At 42.6% G+C, this 18,871-nt stretch overlaps 1 protein-coding gene across 5 annotated transcripts in view; it reads left to right on the top strand.

The window, feature by feature from the left end:
* Positions 1–1,320: 1,320 nt before the first annotated feature.
* Positions 1,321–18,871, top strand: part of Unc13b (unc-13 homolog B) — a 210,996-nt gene continuing 193,445 nt past the window's right edge. For all 5 annotated transcript variants that reach the window (XM_075967443.1, XM_075967442.1, XM_075967440.1 and 2 more), the window contains exon 1: positions 1,321–1,651. Coding sequence is in view for 4 of the 5 variants with exons in the window: in XM_075967442.1 (XP_075823557.1) it covers positions 1,630–1,651 (22 nt within the window). In the remaining variant the exon portion in view is untranslated. The remainder of the gene's footprint in view (positions 1,652–18,871) is intronic.

Genomic DNA, 18,871 nt, shown 5'->3' with positions numbered 1-18,871 from the left:
GCCTCAGCTTACATATTTTGGTAAAGCCATGTTGACCAGGCCCACATGTCAAGGTACTGAGGCTTGTCCCTAGTTCCTAAGGAGCTGAGGCTGTTACTCCAAGCCCTGGAGGAACTGAGTTCTGCCAACAATCATGGGAGAGAGCTCAGAGCAGAGATACTGCAGCCAACCCGGCACATCAAAGTTTCTGAGAAACCCTGAACTGGAGGGCCCAGTTAATTTGTGCCAAAATTCTCGACTTGCAGAAACTTTGAGATAACCAGTGTTGTTTTAGGTTGCTAAATCCTGGGATTATTACATACCAATAGAGAATACCCTGACTGAATCTACTTAGCTCTTAATTTTGTGCTCCTTACTGCTCTATTATTTCCAGGGGCAAAGGGATTACCAGGCTCTCATTGGCTGGCCTCTGCATTCTCCAGAATCAATAACAGCTCTGTTCTGTCTACACTCAGTACTACAATTCGAAAGTTCAGCTCCTTTGTGTGTGTGTGTGTGTGTGTGTGTGTGTGTGTGTGTGTGTGTGTGTGTGTTTGAGAGAGGGCTTTCTGTGTAACAGCCCGGTTGTCCTAGAACTTGCTTTGTAGACCAGGCTGAACTCGAACTCTCAGATTCATCTGCCTCTGCCTCCCGAGTGCTGGGATTAAAGGTGTGTGACACCGTGCCCAGTTTAAACTCCCTTTTCAGTTCCTTGCTTGCTCTAGAAAAATAGCTAAATACTCCGACCATGGGTAACTGTTTTTGAGATCTCTTGACTAGGGTGCCGAGTTAGCTTGCTCCAAATCTTCCCCAGATTTGTAATTTTACCATTAAGAAAATCAGTCTCTCTCTCTCTCTTTCTTTCTCATACTGGGTTTCGTGGTTTCGTGCAGCACAGTCTGCCCTCAGATTTACCATTTAGCCTTGAAATCCTAATTCTCAGCCTCCATGGCCGGAAGAGCTGGAATTTTGCCTGCACAGTCCAAATGCAACCTGTGTAATTACTATGGCAAGTACCTCTTCGGTTGTAAGGTCTAGCCTCATTAAGGAAATCCATTGCAAAGTCTTCAATTAAAAGAATCTGTTTTTTGTGCGAAAAACTCACAAGCGCGAAAGGAGCAAATGGTTTCAATTCCCGCCGCTCACAGGTAAGGGTTAGTTCCGCCCACCCTTGCTTTAAAAGCCCTTTCAGTGGGCGGAGCTGCTTTCAATTTCGCAGATTAGGAAAATGAAGCGGACCTCGTTGTCGACGCGCTCCTGAGGGGGCGGGGTCGGCAGACTGGGCGCGAGCGGATTGGTTGGGGGCGTGGCCCTGAGGCTTGGCCCCGCCCAGGCCCTCGCACGGACCCCAGCCTGAGTGACGGGAGGGAGCTCTGGTCGCTCCCGCTTCGCAGCTATGGCGCCTCGGGGCCGCGCCCAGTCCTCAGTTGGCCGGCGGAGCCTCAGTCCTTTCCTCTGCTCACTCCGACCGTGAGAACCCGGGCGGCTCCGAGGGAGCGGGGAACGCGGCCGGCGACGGGCACCATGAGTAGCGGCCCGCCCCGCGAGGCGGACAGCCCGAGGCGGCGCGGCACCTGCTGAGAGAAAAGAGGGAGCGGCCCGGCGCGGCGAGCGGCTGAGGTGTGGCGGAGGCTGGTCTGCGCCTCGGCCATGTCGCTGCTCTGCGTGCGTGGTGAGTGCGCGGCCGGCTGGACCCGAATCTCCCGCGCCTGCCCCACGCGCTTCTCGGAGCGTCCGGGCACCGCCTCTCCCGAACTTCACTCCTCGTGCGTCCCGGGGTGGTGGGTGCCCCGGAGGGGGATGCGTTCCTCGTCCCGGGTAAACATTCGGCGAGTTCCCCCTCCACCTTGACCTCCCTTCTGCAGTGGACTGCCGCTCTTCATTCTGACAGCTGGTGACAGTGTTGGTTGCTTTGCCGGGTTCTGTAAACAGTGGACGGGGTCTGAAGAGAGTGGCTTGGTTAGGGGACCGCCAGCCTGTCCGGAGCCGGCAGCCTCGCCTTCTTCCCCCTGCTCTGTGAAAGTACTGGGCTGGAAGCGGCTTCTCTAGTATCGCTCTGGCCGTGTTAGTGGTACAGCTGTCACGTCCCTTTAGTTTAATTCTTGATTTGCATCTTACTCTTGTCTGGCTCCTCCCTGGCTCCTTCCCTTGTCTAGGCTGAGATTATTTTCGCATAACGCTCTGAGGAAGAATATGCTGCTCTCTCTGCTTTGGGAGCAAAGCATGGAGATATGGTTTATTGTAGTTGAGCTTCTGTTCCTTTCTCTGAGGGCACTTGATGCCCCCAGGAAGGGATGTGTGTTTGTGTGTGATTTTTGTTGGTAACAGTCTTGTTATGTAGCCCAGGCTGGTTTGAACTCATTGTGTAGCTCAGGCTGGTTTGGAAGTCGTGATCTAAGCGCCTCACCTCCTGGGATTACAGGAAGCTTTGGAGTTTCAGTCGTATGAGGTACAGTGTCCTGGTTGGACGTAGATCTGTGTGAGTGGAGTTTTTCGTGGCTGGTTTTTGTAGTATTCCGAGAGCCAGACTCCGTAGACGTTTTGAATGAATGCAAGAACCGTGATTTTAGAGAGATTATCAGGTCAGAAAAAGTAGGGTTTGGATGGCTGATTGGATTTGATCTTGAGAAATTCAAGCTAGAACAAAACGGTGTGCTAAAGTGGCTTGATTGCGAGAGCATATTTACCCGCTAAGGCCTCCCCAGAGCCTTTTCCTGTCGCTTTTTACCGGACAGCCAAGAGTTCATGTTGCTTTTGGCCGTCCAGATTAGAAGCATTGTTGTTTGTGAGCCCTCTGATTACGGGCTTTCCCCAGCTGCTGGCAAATGGGGCCGCTTTGGGTTGTTCTCTTCCACTGTCTAGTAAAGCTGCGCTAACCCCAAATAGGATTTGGTTACTTCCGGGGATTATAAGGGATACCGTTTTTCTTCTTTAGTGGTTGATTTTTCATTAATGAGAATTTTGCTTTGGTTTTAGGGAGGCATTTTCCCGCAGCAGCTGGGAATCTATTTATTCCTTTAGATCCCTGCTGCCGAGTGGCAGGGTTTGGGAGAGGTTGGGTTTGGGAATGCTTCTTGGACAGTTTATTAATTCCCTGCTGCCGCACCATACAGAGCTAGACCTTATGAAAGACTCTGTAGGCAGGGGCATTTTAAAACCACATATTATCTATCCGAATTTAAATAAGTAGAGAAGCTGCTGCGGTTCTTGTTTGATTGTCTGGACAGTCAGCTATCTAGTCTCACGGTCTCTGTCCCCTCTGCCCCTTCTCCAGCTTTACTCTAGAGTCAGCCCTCCTACGTCCCACTTTCTTGGATTAGAGGTTTGCACTACCGTGCCTGGTTTGTTTCCTGCTTGTTTGCTGGGGTTTGAACTTGTGCCCTTGGTACGTTATGCATGCACTTAACCATGGATCTAGATCCTTAGCTCCTCTGCTTTTTGAGAGGGGAAGTGGGTAGGGCAGAGTCTTACTTCGTAGCCTAGGCTGGCCTTGGTCTTCAGAGTTTTTCAGTTGTTGGTGTGAGCTATTGCACCTGACAAAAACTAAATTTTATACAGTGACATTCCTTGCATTATATTTTGTCAGCTGGAATTTGTATTTTTGTTGCCTTTTTTAAAATTTTTTGAGATAATATTTCATTTTGTAGTCCACAATAGCCTACATAACTCATTATGTAACCCTGGCTGGGTTTGAACTGGTGGTGACTGGTGGTGATCCTCCTGCCTTAGTCTTCTAAGTACTGGGATTTGCTATACCTCATCACACACACACACACACACAGACACACACACATTTAATTCCAGAATTTGGGAGGCAGAAACAGGCAGGTCTTTGAGTTTCAGGCCAGCCTGGTCTACATAATGAATTCCCTTCCTACTGTGGCTACTTCGTGAGACCTTCTCTCTAAAATAAGCAAACAAAACCAAAACAACTCAACAAACAAATGCTGGGATTATAGACATATGCCCACCCAGCACCCCTCACTGGGAGGAGAAATGTTACTTATTGCCTGAGAGCATACTATCTAGTGATACTTTTTAACAACTCAATTTCAATTCATCTTGAAGTAGAATTGGGTTAAAAACTTTTCAGACTGGCATGGTGGCTCATGCCTTTAATTGGAAGGCTGAGGTAATTGGACCTCTGAGTTTGAGGCCCCCTGGTTTTCAAAGCAAGTTTCAGGACAGTTACACAGAAGAACCCTGTCTCCAAGAGAGAAAAAAAAAAGAAAGAAAGAAAAAAAAGAAACTCTTTTTTTTTTTTTTTGGATTTTCGAGACAGGGTTTCTCTGTGGCTTTGGAGCCTGTCCTGGAACTAGCTCTGTAGACCAGGCTGGTCTCGAACTCACAGAGATCCGCCTGCCTCTGCCTCCCGAGTGCTGGGATTAAAGAAAAGAAACTCTTTTATGTATTTAAATTCAAACTGTAGTTAGCAATATATAAATTGGTAAATTGTGGTTTTTTTTTTATTGTTTTGCCTTTGCCTTTATTAATTTATTTGAGACAGTACCTCTACCTTCTAAGTGCTGGCCAAATTGGCTTTGACCCTTCAATCATGCCTCATTTCCCACAGGTTAAAGGCTCTCAGAATCTTGATTCCTGTGTTCTCTCTCATATGCTTCTTTATCTTTTAATTTTTATTATATTAGTATGTGTATGAATGTTTTGCCTGCCTGTGTGTTTGTGTACCACATGTGTGCCTGATGCTGTGGGAGACCAGAAGAGGCCTTGGATCTCCATGGAACTGGTGTTACAGATGGCAGTAAGTCAGTATGTGGGTCCTATAATCGAATCCTTGTCCTTTGGAAGAGTAGCTAGTGCTCTTAACTGATGAGCTATCTCCTCAGTCCCTAAAAAGTGTTTATTTAGAGTGTGCATATTTGTAGGTTCATGCCTTTTGTGGAGGTCAAATGACAACTAGCTGGAGTCAGTTCTTTCCTCCCACCATGTGGGTCTGGAGATGGAAGTCTGGTTATTAGTCTTGGCAGCAAGTGCCTTTGCCTACTAAGTCCCTGGCTGGCCTTTTTCATATATGTGTTCTTTTTAAGAATTTATTTTAAATTATGTGCATACACGTATGTCTGTATGGGGATATGTCCATCTGTAGATACAGGTGTCCCCAGAGTCCAGAGTGACAGTTGAATGCTGGAGCTTGAGTTGCAGGAGAGTGAGACACCCCTGTATGGGTGCAGGCAACTGAATTCAGGTCCTCTACAAGAGCTACAGTGTGTGCTCTTAATTACTGCAGCATCTCTCCAGAGATGACACTTTTACCAGCCCTTTGCTCTTTTTTTTTTTGTTTGGTTTTTTGAGACAGGGTTTCTCTGTGGCTTTGGAGCCCAGCCCTTTGCTCTTAACACTAACTTTGTTCATTCCTGCATCTGCTTTGTTCTGTGCTGGTACCCTCTAAAAGACTGATATCTCCTATTTATCTAAAATACTTCCTTTCACAGTTTAAAGCCTGCCTCTGTTGAAAACTTCCTCAGTCCCCATTGACCTTTTTCTCCTTTAAACCTTAGAGAACTTGTGGTCTGGGCAGCGGCACTAATTTGGATGTGAATCATGTACTCTGGCATTGGTCTTGTATTATTACACTTAAGGTGACCTGAACAGAGAGACAGCATTGGTTGGATCAAACTGGAATTGTCTTACCCCTTGTAAGAGGCACAATGAAAAACCAGATTGAGGGAGTTATTGTTATTGAAGAGGAGATTGGTTAGACTAATAAACAGTGTAGAAGCCGTTTGAATAACACAGAAAGTTTCATAATAACAGATGGAAAATAGTTTAAAAGGTTTTCTAGATCATTTTGTCAATAAAAGAATAGAACCAAGATAAATGGGTTAGTGGTTTAAATTATAGGATTTTGTCAGGTGGTGGCTCATTCCTTTATCTTAGCACTTGAGAAGTAGAGCTAGAAAGATCAGGAATTCATGACTAGCCTAAAAGTTCTGTGAGAGCTTTTGCCAAAAGACCAAATATAAACAAATTCATGAGACCTTTATGTTAAGGGCTGGGGTTATAGCTGAGTGGTTGAGTTGCCTCACAGGTCCAGCCCCTGGATTTGATCCCTAACACCACAAAAATGAACACAAACCCCCAAAGAAGAATGTTGACAGTTAAGGTTTTTTTTAAAGAAAGAAATATGATAGCCTACTTATGAGAGCTACTGTATATTGTAAGCAGTAAGTGAAGCAGTTGGAGGAGTGTCCTAATGGCTCCGCAAACTGCCCAAGTCACACAACTGTTGGAGGGCTAGTTCAGTCTTATGCTTGTTTCCCCCCGTAAGTCCAGAGTCAGTGAGCTCTCACTTGCTTGGGTCAGCGGTTTCTGTGGGTTTCCCCATCTTGATCTTGGTCCCTTTGCTGATAATATCGCTTCTTCATCTCTAAAACTGGACTCCAGGAGAGTTTGGCCCAGTGCTTAGCTGTGGATCTCTGCATTTGCCTCCATCAGTTACTGGATGAAGGTTCTGTGATGACTATTAAGGTAGTCATCAATCTGACTACAGAGTAAGGCCAGTTCAGATACCCTCTCTACTATTGCTAGCTTAGCTGGGGTTTTCCTTGTGCACTCCTGGGAATTTTCCTAGCACCAGGTTTATACCTAACCCCATAATGACTCCCTCTTTCAAGGTAACTCTTTCTTTGCTCTCCCTCTGTGTCTTTCACCCAACTCAACTTTCCCTATTCCTCATGTTCTCCTCCCTGCTCCCCTTATCCTCTCCCTACTCCCCTGTTTATTTGAGTTTTTAAGAAACCATTATGTTGCCAGGTAATGTGCTAGACACATTTAATTCCAACGTTGGGGAAGCAGAGTCAGGTGGATCTCTGAGTTCAAGGCCAGCTCATTCTACAAAGTGAGTTCCAGGATAGCCAGGGCTACCCAGAGAAACCCTGTCTCCCCCCCCCCCCCCCAAAAAAAACCCAAAACAAAACCCCACACACAAAAACAAAACCATGTTATTTATTTTTATTCTCAAAAAAACCATTATGTTATGTTATGTTATGTTATTTATTTATTTATTTGTTGGTTTTTCAAGACAGGGTTTCTCTGTACAACAGCTCTAGCCGTCCTGGAACTAGCTCTTATAGATCAGGCTGGCCTTGAACTCATGCTGTAGACCAGACTGGCCTCGAACTCACAGAGATCCATCAGCCTCTGCCTCCTGAGTGTTGGGATTAAAGATGTGCGCCACCAATGCTTGGTGAAATCATTGTGTTATGGATTTCACTTTGGTTCTCTCTCTCTTTCTTTCAAGACAGGATTTCTCTGTAGCTTTGGAGCCTGTCCTGGAACTAGCTCTTGTAGACTAGACTGGCCTCAAACTCACAGAGATCCACCTGCTTCTGCCTCCCAAGTGCTGGGATTAAAGGTGTGCGCCACTACCACCTGGAAACTTTGATTTTCTTTAAACATTTGCTAAAATATAACAAAACTTATTGGCTGGTCTTAGTGGTACATGTCCTTAATCCCATGCAGAGCCAGGCAGATCTCTGTGAGTTCAAGGTCAGCCTGGTCTACATAGTGAGTTCTAGGACTCTGGGATATGTAGAGATACCCTGTCTCAAAAAACAAAACAAACTATATATATCTTTAATATGTTTTGGTACAAGTGTACTCAGAATAATGGTACTATTTTGTTTCCATTGTAGTCAGTTCAATATAAGAGCAACCACAGTAAACTAAAGACTCTTTAGCTTCTCTTGGTATGCATGACTAACTTTAATGTAAGCATTTTGAGAATTGGGCCTTTTGTATTTCTTTGTAATTCAAATAATTGAACTATGGATCCTGATCCCAATTTATTCCATAAGCGACCACCTTTCATTTGTTACATTGGGTGTGGTGACACACATCTATAGTCGTAGCATTTAGTGGGTGAACATAGGAGGATCAGTAATTCAAAGGCCAACCCTGTGTACACAAGAACTTGTTTCAAAAAGAAGAAGAAAATAGTTTTGGATTGTTAGTAGTGGCACATACCTATAACCCCAATATGCTGGAGTTATGGCAGGAGGATCACCATGAGTTCAAGGCTGGCTTGGCCTACTGAGTGAGATCCTTTAAAAAAAAAGTCTTGAGAATTCTCAGTTTTTAATTAAATTATTTGGTATTTTGGTATTCTTAAGTTGTATATAAAATATCTATATAAAGACCTCTGTTCTGTGTGGGGTTGGTGAAGATCTTTTCCCGTTAAGTTGACTGCCATTTTGTCTTATTGACTGGATTTTTGTTTGGTTGGATTTTTTATTTTGTTTTTTCATTTTTTTTTTTGAGACAGGTTTTTCTGTGTAGTTTTGGAGCCAGTGCTGAAACTTGCTCTGTAGACCAGGCTGGCCATGGACTCACTTAGATCCACCTGCCTCTGCCTCCTGAGTGCTGGGATTAAAGGCGTGCATAGTCAGATGGATGACTACCTTAACTGTCATCATAGAAACTTTATCTAACAACTGATGGAAGCAGATGCAGAGATCCACAGCTAGCACTGGGCTGAAGAGAGAGAGGAGCAATAATATGAGCAAAGGGGTCAAGATCAAGATGGGGATACCCATAAAAACAGCTGACCTGAACTAGTGGGAGCTTACTGACTCTGGACTGACAGCTGGGGAACCTGCATAGGCCCAAACTAGGCCCTCTGAATGTGGGTGGCAGTTGTGTGGCTGGGGCAGTCTGTAGGGCCACTGGCAGGGGGACCAGGATTTATCCTTGGTGCTTGAACTGGCTTTTTGGAGCCCATTCTCTTTGGACGGATACCTTCCTTGCTCAGCCTAGATGTAGGGTTGGGGGAGGACCTTGGTCCTGCCTCAAAGTGATGTGCCAGACTTTGTTAACTCCCCATGGGAAGCCTGAGGAGTGGATGGGGGTGGGGTGGGTGGAAGGTGGGGGGAACAGGAAGAGGGAAGGGAGAGGGAACTGGATTTGATATGTAAAACGAGAAAAGATTGTTTTTAAAAATAAAAAAAGAAGTCTTGAAAATTTAAAAAGTAATATATTCTTTGTGTATGTAATTCAGTGGTAGAGTGTTGGCCTCCTACAAGGAAACAAATACATCTACATAATAAAGTTTAAAAACTTCTATTCTTCTAAGTGTGACTTGTGATTTACCCATTCTTTTCTGTTTTAAAAATCATTTGTTATTTTGATGTGTATGTATCTGTGCCTGCATGAGTTTATGTGTATCTTGTGTGTGTAGAAGTTCAAGGAGACAAGAAGAGAACATCAGATTCCTGGAACTGGAGTAATAGATGGTTGTGAGCCACTGTGTAATGCTGGGAACCAAACCTAATCCTCTGCAGTAAGTACCACTGAGCCATTTCTCCAGGCTCTCTCTCTTAAAAAAAATATCTATATACAATATATAATATATATCATAATATATAACAAATATAATATATACTATATATCATAATATATAACAAATTATAAATATAATTTAAAAATTAGAAACATGTACAGTGTGGTGCATCTGTGTCACTTTTGTCTCAAACACACAAAATAGGTGAATAATAAATGCTTTTAAAAATTTGTGTTGGGCCGGGCGATGGTGGCGCACGCCTTTAATCCCAGCACTCGGGAGGCAGAGGTAGGCGGATCTCTGTGAGTTCGAGACCAGCCTGGTCTACAGAGCTAGTTCCAGGACAGGCTCCAAAGCCACAGAGAAACCCTATCTCGAAAAACCAAAAAAAAAAAAAAAAAAAAAAAAAAAAAAAAAAAAAAAAAAAAAATTTGTGTTGGGGGGGGGGGCTGGAGAGATGGCTCAGAGGTTAAGAGCATTGCCTGCTCTAACAAAGGTCCTGAGTTCAATTCCCAGCAACCACATGGTGGCTCACAACCATCTGCAATGAGGTCTGGTGCCCTCTTCTGGCCAGCAGGCATACACACAGACAGACTATTGTCTACATAATAAATAAATATTTAAAAAAAATTTGTGCTTGGTTGTAGCTCAGTGAAAGAGTTCCTATCTGTTTGCCCAAGGCTGTGGAGTCATTCTTGTACCACAATTTTTCACATATTGCACAAGTATTGCTTCCATTTTCAAAGTAAAACAATGGTTTTAATAATGTTAAGTGAACATAGTTGATTTATGTTGCAACTTGCCCTTAAATAGCTTATGATTTATTGTCACTAATTAGTTACCCAATTAACTTAATGGGAAACTCGTAGGTTAACTTTGATGGCTCAAATATTTATAGGACATTCATAATCATAGTGTCCATTCCACTCAGAGATGCCCTGAGGATAAATTTTGATTTCCAGCCACTCTGGCAAGTAGGAATGATTTTAATGTTCTAGGCATAAGAATAGATTGATAAAAGATTTCTCTTACTTTTCCTGGACAGTATTGTCATCTGCTTCATCTAGTTTCTTGTTTCTTTCCATCACATTAGAATTCTGGTAATCCCTGTCTTTATAAGTAGAGTAGTTACCGGATTCCTTTCACTTAACCAAGGCACCAGGAAGTTGATGCTGCCTTGTCCTTTCCAGGCACCAGGAAAGGGCCAGCTTCCTCTAATATGGCTCATGTCATAAACTCTCTGTGTAAGCAGTACGTTCTCTAATTTCTTAGGTTTGTTTGTTTGTTTTGTGATAGTCTCATGTTCTTAAGGCTAGTACTAAAGTCCTGATCCTCCTGCTTCCAATTTCCAAATATTGGGATTCTAGGTGTGTGTCATCACTTTGGTTTAATCTTTGTTTATAAAATTATGGTTTCTCTAAGATTTGGGCTTTTCAGGCAGATATGATAAAGATATGTATAAAATGTATTCCAAACCTAAAGAATCATGTTTTAGCTGAATTTTCAAATCTTATTTACCTGTGCTGTGTGTTTCAGACTTACTTTTCTATAAGTTTGTTTAAAGTTTGGGCTGTGTATCATCTGTAAATATTTGTTGAGTACCATCTCTATGCTTGCTTATGATATAAATTTGTATTAGATAAGAGGCCATAGACTCTACATGGGTTTTAAAAATATGTCCTTAGCTGAGTGTGGTAGTGAATGCCAGTAGATAAAGGCAGGAAGACCAAGGACTGCCTAAGCTACATAGCAAGTTCCTATCTCAAAACAAAAACAGTCTCTGAAATGTCCCAGAAGTTAAATGTGCTTTGCTGTGCAAGTCTGATGACCATGGCTCTGAATCTGACTCCTGGAACCTATGGTAGAAAGAAAAAACTGAGTCCCAAAGTTGCCCTCTTATGCACACAGGCACACACACATAAGAATGATAAATAAAATAAAAGTAAAATAAACATTTAAAAATAAAGATGAAAATGTCTGTATAAATTCAAAGACTATTCTTTTTAAATCTGAGTTAGGATGAGCAAAATAATGTATTTTTTTCTGTACTGTATTGTCTTTTAAAAGCTTGTTTTGTACTGTTTTCAGTGCTGAAGATTGAACTCTAATCCTTACACCAAGTGCTCTACCACTGAACTACATCTCCAGCTCTCTTTTTCTAATTTTATGTTTGTTTTTGTTTTTGCATCCAGGCTGGCATCTAGAGTGCTAAGATTATACACATATGCAACCTGGGAGGTGTTAGCCAGATGCTTCCACTTAATGCATATTACAGTGGTGCACTATGCTGTATCTCACTGTGCGAATATACAATGTTTTCTGGATGTACTTATTAGCCTGGTGACAGTGTAGATTGGATGAGGTGGGCAAGTGACTGAAGGTAGTTAAGTTAAAACAGGAATAATTAAGGTTGTCTATAAAGTTTCTTCTACTCTCACTGTGTTGCCCAATATGGTTCAGGACATTCAGTAGTCTGCTTCAACCTCAGGAGTCTTGAGTTACAGTTGAGTAGCAGCATATCCACATTTTGTTTTCTTTTTTGCTATACTGTACATTGAATTAAGCTAAAACACGATTCTTTAGGTTTGGAATACATTTTATACATGGTAGCTATGTAGTTTCTCACAGTTATATATCAAACCTTTCTAAACTTAAAGGATGTATCTTTTTTATTTTTATTTATTATGTATACAATATTCTGTCTGTGTGTATGCCTGCAGGCCAGAAGAGGGCAGCAGACCCCATTACAGATGGTTGTGAGCCACCATATGGTTGCTGGGAATTGAACTCAGGACCTTTAGAAGAGCAGGCAATGCTCTTAACCTCTGAGCCATTTCTCCAGCCCTAAAGGATGTATCTTACATGTATGAGTTTACATGCTGTGCCATGTTGCATGTATGGACATCAGAGGACAATTTTCAGGAGTTGACTCCCTTCTTCCAGGGGATCCTGAGCTTAATTAAGCTCAGATTCTCAGACTTTCATGGAAAGCACTCTACCTGCTTTGCAATTTTATTAGCATGTGTTGATTATACAGAATAATGGGCTTCATGTTTTTCATCATTTGGAGTCTCAATTATTGTTCTCTTGTTCTTCTCCCTCTTTAGCTAATCCCTGTAGCCTTCTTTCTACTTTCATGTTTTTGTTGTTGTTAAGTTACCCAATGAGGATCATCAGGATCGCTTATAGGAGCCCATATACCCTACCAGTGATTATATCATTGAAGAAAATACACTGCCCCCCATCAGTTGCTAAATTTAAAACTGAGGGAGGAGGGATTGGGTCCTATGAGCCCCTCCTCCTTCTATGATAGAATGTTGACAGGCAGATCTAGTGCAGATAATCACAGCTGCTATTAAGTTCAAGAGTTCAGTACCATGTCATGTGTGGAAGTCAAGTGTTTCATACCACTCCCCAACTTCTTTTGGCTTTTATTTATTTTTTGCCCCTTCTTCTGTGATATTCCCTGAACCTTTAAGGAAGTGAAATAGATATCGCATTTATGGATTCATTTGTTCTTCCTTTGACCACTATGAATTTCTTCAATCACTGAGAACTTCTGCAGAAAGAAATTTGTATGACCAAAGTTGACAGCTTCATGAATATGTAGGCATAAATATAGTTATTTAGAAGGCAATTCGACAGGCCCTATTTTAACTTAAAAAAATCTTCCTTGAGACTGGGTCTTGCTAAATTGTTCAGGTTGGCCTTAAACTTGTGATCCTCTTGCCTCAGCTTCTTACATAATTGGGATTACATTTATTATTTGAAACATGGTCTCACTGTGTAGCCCAGATGGACCTTGAACTCCTCATCCTCCTGCCTCAGTCTCTTGAGTAGCTAGATTACAGCCCTTAATCCTGGTCTGTAGGTATAATATTTTCTGATGAGTTTTGAACTATCATAGAAAAATTGTGATATCTATCACTCCCATCTCCTACTTCCCACCTCCCACTTAGTCTCACATCACACAAGCTGGCCTTGAACTCAGTATGTAGCTGGAAATGGCCTTTAACTACTGATCTTTCTGCCTCCTTCTCCCCAGTGTTGTAATTATAAGCATACCCCATTTTTGTTCCCCCTTTTAAGATTTATTTATTTATTTAATTTATATGGGTGTCTGCATGTATATCTGCATACCAGATGAGGGCATCTGATCTCATGGGACTTAGTTAAAGATAGTTGTGAGCCATGAGTGCTGGCAATTGAACTCAGATTCTCTGGAAGAGCAGTCAGTGCTCTTAACCACTGAACAATCTCTCCGGCTGCTATTTATATAGTTTTTAAGACAAGGTCTTACTGTATAGCTCTGATAGTAGTTCTGGCTGTCCTGGAACTCACTCTATAGACCAGGCTGGCCTTGAACTCACAGAAATCCTCCTGCCTTTACCTTCCAAGTGCTGAGATTAAAGGCACTTACCACCATGCACAACCCTTACTTAGCGTGTGTTGTTCCTCTACCCCTTTCCTGGCAGGATTTCTCTGTGTAACAGCTCTGGCTGTCCTGGAAATCTCTCTGTAGACTAAGCTGGCCTCAAACTCACTGAGATCTTTCTGCTTCTGCCTCCTGAGTGCTGGGATTAAAGGCACGAGCCACTACTGCCTGCCCTGACTTACATTTTTTAAAGATTAATTTAGTGTTGTGTGTGTATGTGTATATGCATATAAGTGTGGGTATGTGTGCATGTGTTTGGAGACTAGAGGTATGATGTGGGAAGGTCATTCGTCAATCTGTTGTTTCATTGGTTAATCAATAAAGAAAACTGCTTGGCCTGATAGGTCAAAAAATTAGGTAGGTGGAGTAGACAGAACAGAATGCTGGAAAGAAGGGAAGTGAGCCAGACACCATGCCTCTCCTCTCCAGGGCAGACACAATGAAGCTCCAGCCCAAGATGGAAGTACACTAGAATCTTCCTGGTAAGCCACTACCTCGTGGTGCTATACAGATTATTAGATATGGGTTAAGCAAGATATGAGAGTTAGCAAAGAAGAGGCTAGATATAATGGGTCAGGCAGTGTTTAAAAGAATACAATTTGTATGTTGTTATTTCAGGGCATAAGCTAGCCAGGCGGCCGGGAGCTGGGTGGCAGGAATGCAGCCCGCCGCTCCTTCTACAGAGGTGATTCTCCTGGTGGTATTTATCAGGAGAGATGGCCACCTTATTTTCTGAGTTGATTGCTGGTACCTGGAGTTCACTTATTAGGCTTGCCTGGCTGGTCAGCAAGCCCCATGGATTCTCCTGTCTCTGCTTCTCCAGTACTGGGATGGCATGACTCTTTTATGTGGGTGCTGGGGATCAAATTCAAGTCCCCATACATACATGGCAAGTACTTTATAGTAGGTTTTCTCCCCCCCCCCACCCCCATAAGTTTCTCTGTTGGCACAGTAAGCCAGATCAAGCCAAATTGAAAAAATATAACAAGTTTATTTCAGGTGGGTTCTCCAGTCCCAGAGATTGAGGAAGCCGTACCCACAAATGAAAGCAGGAAGACTTTATTGGTTGTAGGCAAGGGATGATGACATGTCCATCACAGCTAGGTTTGTGCCAAGTATGGTCAAAAACTGGGTGCTTTAGGTGGGGACTTGGATGGCAACTTAAGGGGACAAAGCTGCAGTAGCCGCTAAGAATGCAGAACTGGACTGGACTTGGTGCCTTTCCTTTGTTCAGAGACTGAGCAGGTGGGGTAGAGAGAGAGAGAGAGAGAGACAGAAAGACAGGAATGGGGCTTTCTAGATCATGCAGGGGTGAACTGGAGGTTCCAACCGAACACTTTAGAGACTGGCTTCTTTTTTGTTTGTTTGATTTAAAGAGTCTATTTTTTTTTTTAATGTATGTGTTGACTTGTTGGTACAGGTGCATACAGTTGCCCATGGCAACCAGAAGAGGGTGTCAGATACCCTGGAGCTGGAGTTACAGATAGCTTCAGTCCTTTGCAAGAGCAGCAAGCACTCTTAAACATAGAGCCATCTCTCCAGGTCTCCTGGCTTACTTTTTAAATAGCACTTTAAATGTATTTATTGTGATGCCGGAGGTCACATGTACATAAGAGCTCTTCCACTGGCCAATTGGTAGTGATGCACTGACCTTTAATCCCAGCACTTGGGAGGCAGAGGCAGGAGAATTTCTGTGAGTTCAAGGCTAGCCTGGTCTATAGAAAAGAGTTCCAGGACAGCCAGGGCTACACAAAGAAACCCTGTCTTAGAGAGAGAGAGAGAGAGAGAGAGAGAGAGAGAGAGAGAGAGAGAGAGAGAGAGAGAGAGAGAGAGAGAGAGAGTGAGTGAGCGCTTTACTACTGGGCCATATTTCCAAGAGCTCTCCCCCCCCCCCTTCCTTGTGCCATTTGAAAATGGTATCACTTGTAGTTTAAGCTCTCCTGGAACTCAAATTCGCTATAATCCTTCTGTCTTAGCTCCTGAAGTACTAAGATTACAGGTGTGAGCCACCACACCTAGCTTTGTAAAATTCACCTTTTAAAGAGCTTTACAAACCTTCCCTTTGTACATACTGTCTAGATGTAGCTGCCTGAGGAAGGCTCCTGGCCAGCTTTGCATTCTGCTTTGTTGTGATCCTTTCTGTGATTCCTTGGAAATGCAATAAAAATTTAGTCACTAGGTACATTTCTTTTTCTTGAGACAATATCTCATGTACCATAGGTTAGCCTTTACTATGCAGCTAAGGATGGCCTTGAATTTCCGATCTCCTGCCTTAACCTCCTGAGTGTTGTTATTACAGGCATGTGCCGACCACCTTGCTGGTTATGTAGCATTCGGGGTTGAATTCTAAACTGCATGCATAGATAAGTACTTGAACAGCTGAGCTACATCCCTGTTCTCATGTTAAGATTTATGTTTAACTTAATAACCACCTTCAATTATTATTTAGTGAAAATGCAATATTCTTTCTCAAGTCTACAAAAGCAACTCTCCTAGTTAGCTTCAGCTGTCAACTTGACATAGCCCAGGGTTATCTGAGGAAGTCTCAATTGAGGGATTGCCTTGATCAAATTAGGCCATGTACAAGTTTGTGCTACATTTTAAAAAATGATTTATTTATTTTTATTTTACATGCATTTGTGTTTTGTCTGCATATATATCTGTGTGAGGGTTCTGGGCACACTGGAATTGTAGTTATACACAGTTGTGAGCTACCATGTGGATAGGTCCTCTGGAAGAGCAGCCAGTGCTCTTAACCACTGAGCCATCACCCCATCCCCAATGTGCTGCATTTTTTGATTGTCAGTTGATATAGGAATGGCCAGCTCACTGTGATAGGGCTTCTGGCTGTACAGGAAAGTTAAGTGAACAGACATTGGAGAGCAAGCTACATCTGGTCTTTGCTTCAGTTTTTCCCTTCTTTTCTCAAAGATGTACTGTGACTTGGAAGCTTAGGATGAAATAAACTCTTTTCCCCCTAAATTGCTTTTGGTCAGAGTGGATTATCTAGCAACAGAAGATTCAGTGGAACAGCAGCTATCTATGGAATGTGTAGGAGAGGTCCATAGGTAAAGGAAAAAGAAGTGTGAGAATCTCTTTCTGTGTTGGTGAGTTCCACAGTGATTAAGTGCTTACTTGTTGTTGTGATCAAGACATTTAGGCTTTCTTGCAACTGTTTTTTTGATGTAGACAATATTGCCTTGTAAATGATGTTGAGAAGAAAGAGGTTAGAGGGCAGCGAATGAGGAAGGTGTGCTTAGCAACCATGAAGAGGCTGGCATTTGGACACTGGGAAGATAAATACTTGTATATAATTTGAACTGAGTCCTAAATAAGGGGGGAGGGAATTAATAAAAAGAGAAAACCAGGAAACCAAAATACTTCCAGGTAACCTTTAGGACAGGGAACTCTAAGAAGTAGTGATCAGAGGGTAGAGAGAGGGTAATAGTGATTGAATATTAAGAAAAAATAAAGAGATCATTGGGTTTCAGAAGTAGAGCAGTTTCAATAATGTGAGGGCAGCACCATATTCCAGGTGTTGAGCATTTGGGAAGTGAAGACATAGAATGAGCAAGTGTAGGCTAGTCAGAAGTTTTGTGATGAAAAGAATGGTTCACAATAGTCTTAAGAATGAAGGAATTTTAGTGTTTGGAGCCTGAAGGTAAGGACTCAAGAGCTGAGGACTTAGTCTACTGGTAGAGGGCTTGCTTAGCGTGCACAAGGCCTTGGAGATTTATTCTCAGTGCCTTAAGAAAACAAAGGGCAGGGGCTGGAGAGGTGGCTCAGCGGTTGAGAGCACTGACTGCTCTTCCAGAGGTCCTGAGTTCAGTTCCCAGCACCCACATGGTGGCTCACAACCATCTGTAATGAGATCCTATGTTCTCTTCTGGCGAGCAGGCATACATGCAGGTAGAACACTCTATAATAAACAGATAAAATAAATCTTAAAAAAAAGAAAACAAAGGGCAAAGTCACAATGAGGTGAGAATAAGGATTGATAGTAATTGATTTCTTTATCAAGTGGGATGGAAGATTATTGGTTGGTAATAACATGATGGGAATGAGTTGGAGAACTTAAGAAAATTGCAAAGGGTTTCATTCATTCATATTTTGTCCCAGCATGTGTTGTGCTAGCCTCTTGGGGCAGAAGAATGAGAGAAAAATTGCTTCCCCACTTAGAAGTTTTGCTAAAGGCAATAAGAGAGTAGACATTAAGCTAACAAGTATTACACAAATTAACATAAAAGTATAACTGTGGGGTGCTGAGATGGCTCAACAAATATGGGTGCTTACAATCAAGTCTGATGACCTGAGTTTGATTTCTGGAACCCATGTGGACATAGATAACTGACTCTTGCAAGTTGTCCTCTGACCTTTACATGGGTGCATGGTATGCCCTCTCTTAAAATAAACTCAACCCCCCCCCCAAAAAAACAAAAAAAACCCAACCCTCTAAAATTGCAACTAGTGAAAAGACTGACCATTCTGTGAGGTAGTCTACATGTTATTGTGAGAACAAAAGCTAGGGGAAGTGATCTACTCAGGTCACAGAAACCTTTCCTAATAAAGCTAAGATCTGGAAGAAGAGGAAATCTTACCAAGTGAGAGGAGAACAATGCTGTAGGCAAGAAGAAATGATGTTTTTAAAAAAAGAGAAGCTGAAAGCAAGCAAGGATAGTATATAAAGAAGAGAAAAGATGCTTTACTGTGAGGCAAGGGAGATAAGAAAGGCCCAGTTATCATTACAGGGCTTTGTAAGGCTACATGAAACATGAGATATTAGTAGAAATGAGATGGAAAAGAGACCAGTAAAGTGTTTGCCCTGCAAGCAGGAGTGTAGGCGAAATAATTCTGTCCTGCCCACTAGCTCCCAAATAGCCACACAGAGACTTATTATTTATAAACGCTCAGCCAATAGCTTAGGCTGGTTATTAACTAGCACTTACAACTTAAATTAACCCATATTTAATCTTTGTTTTGCCACAGGACTCATGACTTGCTATTTTATTTTCTACACATCCTGCTTCCTCTGTCTGTCTGGCAACTCAGCCCTTCTTCTTCCCAGTGTTCTTAGTCTGGCTCTCCTCCCTAACCTCTTCCTGCCTAGCTGTTGGCCAGCCGATTCTTTATTAAACCAATGAGAGTAACTAGGTGGTGGT

The sequence above is a fragment of the Microtus pennsylvanicus genome, chromosome 3 (assembly GCF_037038515.1).
Source record: "Microtus pennsylvanicus isolate mMicPen1 chromosome 3, mMicPen1.hap1, whole genome shotgun sequence".
NCBI lineage: Eukaryota > Metazoa > Chordata > Mammalia > Rodentia > Cricetidae > Microtus > Microtus pennsylvanicus.
The sequence above is the reverse complement of the archived record's forward strand: the minus strand, read 5'-3'. Positions and strand labels throughout refer to the sequence as shown.